The 7880-nt window shown below is 30.9% G+C and overlaps 1 protein-coding gene across 1 annotated transcript; it reads left to right on the top strand.

Moving 5' to 3' along the window:
* LOC119677397 (DNA-binding protein D-ETS-3-like) lies at positions 1 to 7276 on the top strand. The gene is made up of 3 exons (XM_038088734.1): positions 1 to 333; positions 409 to 722; positions 7185 to 7276. The coding sequence occupies exons 1-3, from the start codon at positions 101 to 103 to the stop codon at positions 7274 to 7276; spliced, it is 639 nt and encodes a 212-aa protein (XP_037944662.1). The 5' UTR covers positions 1 to 100.
* The last annotated feature ends 604 nt before the right edge of the window (positions 7277 to 7880 follow it).

The raw sequence follows: 7880 nt of genomic DNA on the forward strand, positions 1-7880 counted from the left end.
GTGGGCTCCCTCTATTAAATTTACTTATCAGTGTGCAAGTAGTACTGAAATAGTACTTCAATATACTGTACCTACTGAAGACATTAACTCCTTTCACAAAATGTACGAAAATTCTTGTTCATATCAAACGGCGCTGGACCTAAAACGCGTCTCTCCTCCAACGTTAACACAAGTCAAAACTGAAGACTGCCTTACTTTAGGTCAGTGTTCACCAGACTGGACGTCATATCGTTTCCATCAATCAACATTCGAACAATTGAAGCAAAGTGTAGAGAAAGCAAAAGCAGCTCTACAAGACCGCAGCACATTTTTTGGGGCTACCAGCGCATTTAGGTATAAGTTAGATATAAACAAGTTTTAAGTATATTGAAAAATTAATTTATATTAATTATTAAATTTTAACTTTAGTGATATTTACTCTACACAACGTTTAAGTGACACTCTAGACACACTACCTAATGTACAGAGCAGTAATGGAGCCAATTGTATTGGTATTGTGCACAATATGAATTCAAGCTCAGTGGCCAGTTCACCGAGTATTGTATTGAATGGTAATGGTATAACAACAGTTTCGTCTGCTACGACAGGCCAACGTTACCGTTTGGATAGTTTGCAACCTGCTGGCTGCTCACCAGGACAGCATGGCGTTATCACCTCAACAGCTCCACCACCTTTAACGACAACATCCTTAGATTCATCAAATGTAGAAACAAAATCAAGGGGTAAGTAAGAAATTTATAATCTCATTCATGCTATATATGTTCCATGCCCTCGCAATCCGTAGTCATTTCATATAGTTTAATCAAAAAAAAAATATTATTGTATGGATTTATGGAATGGCCTGTATTTCAGTGAAATATGTCTACATTAATTTTATAATGATACACAATTTGTTGGCATTTAATGGTCATATATTTTGTTTTGTTTGTATGTTTACTGAACTTGACAAGCTGCCCAACTTGTCCAATTCACTTACCGTCTTCATCAGTAGATTCCTGTTGGTAGCCACAAAGCACAAAAACTGCCAAAAGACAAACATCTAATAAAATTATACCAACCTTCTAGTCAAGAATTTTGTTCATTTTTCTATCTTCTATAATGAATTTCAATTTGACATGCAAGCACAAGTACAGGGAATATTTAAATAAATTGTCTAAAGGTAAAAACCTTTCAGGTCTCAAAGGCTTCACTGAGGTATTTTAAAAATATAAACAATGGCAAAAAAATTAAAAAAAATAATAACAAACTTAAACCTCAGTTTTCCATGCTTTCGTCATACTAAGTCCTTAACTTCTTGAGACTGTTTTATGCCATGGATTTAAAACTCTTTTCAAGATGTACAGTAAATTTATATATTTGTGAACTTCGCGGGTATTTATCGTATTTATAGCGAGGAATGGTGAGGAATGGCGAGGAAGTAGAAATATGCCAACAAAATGGTCAAAATGTGATGACCCAAACGAGTTCGCGGTTTACCGCCTCGTATATTTGTATAATGTTACCTTGCCAAGTTTTTTTATGATAGAAATACTTTTTTATGGCATTTATTTTTTTGCCAAAATTTAGGCAACCGTTTTAAATATTTTCATTTTTTACATTTTATAGTATATTGTGTCCACTGGAATATATTTCCATTTTTTTTACTACTTTTATGTTATTTGGCGCGAAAATACTTAAAAACGCTGTGGTAAATTGAAAACGTGGAAGCGTTCATGGGTTTGATTGTTAAAGTTTGAGGTACCGCCGACATATGTAAAATGTTAAGACAGTTCCTTTTATAGACGTAAAATGTGGCAACAACGCGAACGGATGTGGAAGATTTGTATATCCGTTTAAAAAGATTTACATAAAGTATTTAAATTTTTTTTTAATATTAAAACAAATTTTGACTTATATAGATAATTTGATGGAGATATTAACGAAATTTATAAATCTAAACAAAAATTAGATTAAAAAGTATTTAATATATTTCTTTGACATAAATTAAAGAATTGGGAGAAAATATGTTATGATTGTCTAAATTTATATGATTACCCTTCCCTAGATTTTTCAATATTTATCGAACTCTTTAAATCCGAATAATAGTGGTATTATCTATAGTCTGTTTCTTTGTTATAAAGAAATCATATAGGGAATTAGAAGTGTGCTATTGGATGGGGTATTGTAGAGTAGTAATTGGTCTTTGATACACCGTTTTGAATGGGCTTCATATCTATTTGTTTTGTAAATGTTTAAAGATTTTAAATATTATGGTTTTTAGTTGGAAAGTAATTGAAGATGTTTTAAAGTGGATCATACATAAACATCAATTAATTTTAAATGCACGTTTGTCTCTTCCTTTATCAAATACTCGATATAAGAACCTCCTATTCAACACCAGATTAAATATTTGTATAAAACAGTGATACCAAAAAAGTTTTTTTTCTAAATAACGAAGGTAATGTATACATACAATACATTCGATATGACGCCTTGATATTACATCTTTCGTTATGTGGAGAATCTACTGCAGTTGGAAAATAATGTTGAAGATGTGATAATGTATACAGGAGAGACATTAAAATGCAGAAATAGATACGCGAATGATAAACTTCTAGGCAACTATAGAATATAAACTCTATAAGATGCCGTTATTTATAAGAGTAGAAAGAAAATCAAAAAAAAATTTGCTTCAGCTAAAGATCTCTGGAATAGTAAAGATCTCTATGGAAAATATGGAATATGTAATACTTTTTCAAAGAAAGTTTAGTTTAGTCACAAAAAGTGGAGTGAAATTAAAGATATGTCTGTGAAAGACATATGTAAAATATATATATAGATTGATCGAATATGCCTAATATTTACTAGTTTTATAAAGGGTACTGAAGCTGATGTTAAAACTGTAAAGCAAAGTTCTTGTACTTTAGTAATTCTGAAATAGGTTTTTATATCAAAATTAAAAAGATTTATGTGATAAAAACTCGTTTTACCATTTAAGTAGTCATTATAAAGAAGGTCTAATAGTAAGTTACACGATAAAACGTTTTAACAAGCGATTAGTTGTTAAATACTTTACGCGCTCGTTCCATACCTCCATGTATTACGACTTTATTCTCAACATTATAGATATCTATGTGTTTTGTGATATTATAACTATATTTTAGCTAAGTATTCTCTTCCTTAACTAGAGGTAATTCATGTTTGACTGTATATCTTACTTTTCGCTTATTTCTTAACTCAAAAAGTATGTAACTTTGTTAGTCCTAACAACTCGTTATCGTTAGAATTTCGATCTGATACACCACTCCTCCCTAAAAATTTTTCTCTGTGCGCGTCTTCTCCAGATTTGTATATAAAATGTTAGTACTTGACCTTGACTTTATTAGTCTCCACCTTTTCTCTCCTCAGACTATTACTTTTTTCTTGAGATCGTCTCTTGTTCTTACGACTTGATTAAGCCGCATAAGTAGCTGGATGTTAACACGCTGAACAGTGTCAGTGCTTGTAAAACCCATTGTTTATTCGAATTTAACCATTATTCGAATGGTCATTGTCAACTCGTAAGAGAAAAAGCTTTTACGAATATCTTTTTATGGCTGTTTTATAGCGTTCTGTGTAAGTTTGATCGATCGTGAAAGAATTCTAGATCACCAAATTATCTGCTGAACCCACAATAGCACCTATTTTTAATGGTAATTCTTCGTCTATGTTCTGAGCTGTCAATGTTGTTATTTTTTATGCTCTTGGCAATCTACAAACTATAGTCATTATAAACCAACTGAACGTCCGAATTTTGCTTTTATCTATCAATACTTAACAAACACTTCGGAAGTGTCACACATTCCTTAATTATGCGGTAGAGTCCTGATCCACGTAGGGTTTTGAATGAGATTTAAACAGGAAAAATTCTTTTTTGATTTTTGATGTATAATACAATTTGTATTTTCTAGTGTGAAGCAATCAACACAAATCAAATCCTTATTGAAGAATATGAATTTTGAAAGGAATAATCAGAAATGAAATGCTGAAACAAACACACTGAAGCGTAATGTCCTTTGATTCGAATTAATTGCTTGTAAATATTTTGTTTCGTCTTGTTTCTGCTGCTATACTTCAAGATAAAAGTATCTCGTTTGCCGTACATTTTAGTGCCTTATCCGTACAAATTATGATTTCTTTTGGGTAAATTTTTCACTTTAGTGTCCTTTTGAGTAAAGTAAAATTATTACACGTTTTCTTTGTGTTTGATTTTTGTGTTGGCATAAATATCGAAGACAATGTCAGTAGAAAAATAAATAAAAAAGCCAAAAAATCCTTAAACCCCTAATGGGAGGGTAAACGCCTTGGCAACTTTTCGCTTAGTTAATTTTGATATACGAGATATATATGTAAGATATATTTTTAGATACAATAAATATTTTTTTAAGCTATTTATTGATGCTAAAGATGTATACTGCCACAATTGTTGGAGGGTGGAGCACAAAAAATTTTAAAGATGGCTGCATATTCAACTTAAGGAAACTTTTTTAAGCGCCATAAATTTGTTGTCAATGCTTTTCGGTTTTTGGACAGGAATGTATCTCTTTTGATGTGGATGCTGCTGTTGGTGGTTGTTGGTATTGTTGTTGTTCTGAATAAACGGAACGCTTCAAAAAAGAATCTCTCATGCGTAACTCATTATTTTTCTTTCACAAAAGCAATTGCAAAAGTTTGTGAAGAAAGGAACTCATTTGTATGTGAAAATGCAGACACAAAGAAAATAGAATGCATTTATATGCTTTCTCTAGGGATTCTTTAAGTATTTAATAATATTCTCAATTATCTGAAAGTTCATTCTCATATGGATTGCTCAAGCGAGAAAATAAAATTGCAGAAATTATCTTGCAAACTTTTAGAGCGTTAAATATACTATGCTCTCATTTGTGTCATTATGCTAAATATACACATCTGCTGAAATATTGCAAATATAAGTATATTTAATATAGTTGCATACATTTCATTCTCCTATTTTGCTATTTAATAAGATTCTCGCAAATTTCATTATATTAGGAAATATGTTCGGATTTAATGAAAGTACTCATTTTTTTCTAAAATTATTACTTCCTAGCATCACCTTTATTGTGACTTGATTATTGAATTAAAACATCTCTTTACATTACTAATCAATAGTTTATTACCTACTGTAACATAAAATTTACGTTCGTAAGATAACCACATCTTTGCACCAACGCCACCGTCCACCGGGTATTCAAACTTTCCACTGCTCCTATCAAATCAATTTATTGTAGGACTGGACCTGGAATCCGGCGAGCAAAACCCCGGCCAGAAAGGTTCGTTACACTACTAATTACAATATATTTGAAAACTAACTATTTTCCAAATTGACAGTAAAAAGAATTGCCATAACAACCCTATTTTAGGTTTGCTCTCCTCAAGCGATATGTCTAGGTCAAGAATCTCACGTCGTTTCTGTATTTATGCTCCTGCATTACATATCGTTTTAAATAACATTTTTCGGGTTCTTACCCCACAGCATGGTCTTCTAGTCTCTTTATTGCATGTTCATATCAGGAGAGACAAAATGTAGTAGTCAAAATCTAAGGAAAATAAAAGTTAATAATTTGGAAATAGAAGGGAAAGACGTTGTGAAATACATAGGCTTAGGGAAAAGATACACTTGTCTAGAGAATATAAAGGTCAAAATACAGACCTTGTGTTATATTACAACTCTGAATGCACTGAAGGAATTAAAACCAAAAAAGTTAAGTGCGAAAAATAGAATTTTACTTTGTAAGCTACTTTATGGATATGTTTCTTAAGATAATGCTGCTCCAAATACCATTAGACGTATGCTTAAATCTCCATGATATGCCAGAAATAAAGATATACATAAAGACTTGATACTATTGATAGATACTATTAAATAAAAGTGCTTTGGACACTAATTCGCAAAGAAAGGATGAGGAAGAGAGAGTTGTTGATGCTTTGCGTTGATCAAGACGATTTTGTTTTTATCTTGAATGAAACGGTTTTGCAACTAATCGTAATAAATCCTTTTACTACTATTGACTGTAAAATTTTTAATTTACTTCAACGTAATAATATTTTTATTCAGAAACAGTTTTCCTAGCGTATTCCCATAGAAATTTATATTAATTTAATTTTATTATATATAATAATTGCAATATCATATTTATCAATATATTATCAATTGGGGAAAAAGAAACACTGTTGCAAAATATAATTTTTAAAGAGATTCTTTTTATTACAAAAATTGAAACAAATTCACTTTTCTGCTATTTCGATTCATCCATAATGACAGTGCAAAATGTATCTTTTTATTGCTATTATTTATATATTTCTTTGTGTTTTTTGCATTTCCTGTCATACATCGACGGCATTGTGCAGCACATTTTCATTGATTTCGCATCCATTAGTCCTGCAAGTGTTACGAGTAGCTGCACACGCTACTTTTGTTGCATTGTCCCATAACTTCGTCATGCTTGTGCTGGTATACTTAAGCCTTTGTCTGCTCGGACAATCGCAGAAGACAGACAGACACGCATAACATTTTAATCTCATACCCGATAATGATATCGCAAAATCTCGAGTTTGTTTATACCAAACAGAGATTTACGCCAATTAAGCACTTTTTTAAAACTCTCAAAGGACTATCAATATGTGCGCTCCACCCCTCCGATTAACCCTCTTGTGCTTGAACGCGCTATATTTTGTATGTTTGCATTGTGGTGCGTTACGCGGTTCTACACGAGTGGTTGTGTCTCTAGTAGTTTTAGTTGTGAGTTCCCAGTATTCATGCATGTAAATTATTTATGCGATTATTTACAGATATCACTGCTACCAGTGCTAATAAATAAAGTTTCAGTTAGTTTCGATTATGTGACAATTATAGTCGGGTAGATTTATGATGTTGGTTAAAGTGTTTTTTGAGTGTGGGAATTGAATTTTGTGTGGGGCTTCATGCCTTGATGTAGCAAATTAAAAAGTGTGTCAGTTAACAGTTAACTAATTTATTGGTTAAAATTTCGTAGTATGATTCAACCAAATTGGCAATGGAAGCAAGGAACTACGTTGATGACATCTTCTAAGTTCTTGCTTTTATTTATATCAAGTTTTTTAATTATATTTAGTGACAAGTAGTTACTTAATTATAATTTGTATTTATTTATTTTCATATATTTTAGATAAATCTTCTGCGGGTTTATCAACCACATCTCTTGGTAGCGCAAACAACGATAGTCATCGTAGTTCTAATAAATGCTTAACGGGTAAGTGAAATGCTATAAAAGTACTTTCACCCTTAAATTCCAATTTCTGAAAATCCTTAAAACAGTTAAAGCTTTTTGTTGCACACCCAGGACAATCACCCTTAAATTCAAGCATTTAAATTTTAACGTTAGAGTGAGCTGTTATCCATTTAAGCAACATCCTTGTAGTCCTTATAGTCCTATCACAATTTAAGAAACTAGAAGAAGATACGGAAGCTGTTAATGTTTTATTTGACTTAGTATACAAATTATTAATGGATTAGATAATAATATTTTTTCAATTTTTTTTATTTTTTATTATATAATTTTGAAACGAACTAGTTGGTCAATTGTTCAAATAGTAGATAACTCACTAATATTTTAGTTATAATCTATATCCATTCTCAGAGTCTTTGACTATAGATTATAGTCGAAATATTGATAAAAGGAAGATATAATGGTTAGTAACAATTCAAAAAGAATTGACGAATTCAAAAATAAAATTAATAAATAATATATTATATTATCATTAAAACAATAAATTAAAAATTATTTTTATAAGTAAATTATTGTTTTTAGTATAGAACATATTTATGTCAGAGAGTTCTATTTATACTACATCTTTTCAATGTG

The sequence above is a fragment of the Teleopsis dalmanni genome, chromosome 1, assembly GCF_002237135.1.
Source record: "Teleopsis dalmanni isolate 2A chromosome 1, ASM223713v2, whole genome shotgun sequence".
Taxonomy (NCBI): domain Eukaryota; kingdom Metazoa; phylum Arthropoda; class Insecta; order Diptera; family Diopsidae; genus Teleopsis; species Teleopsis dalmanni.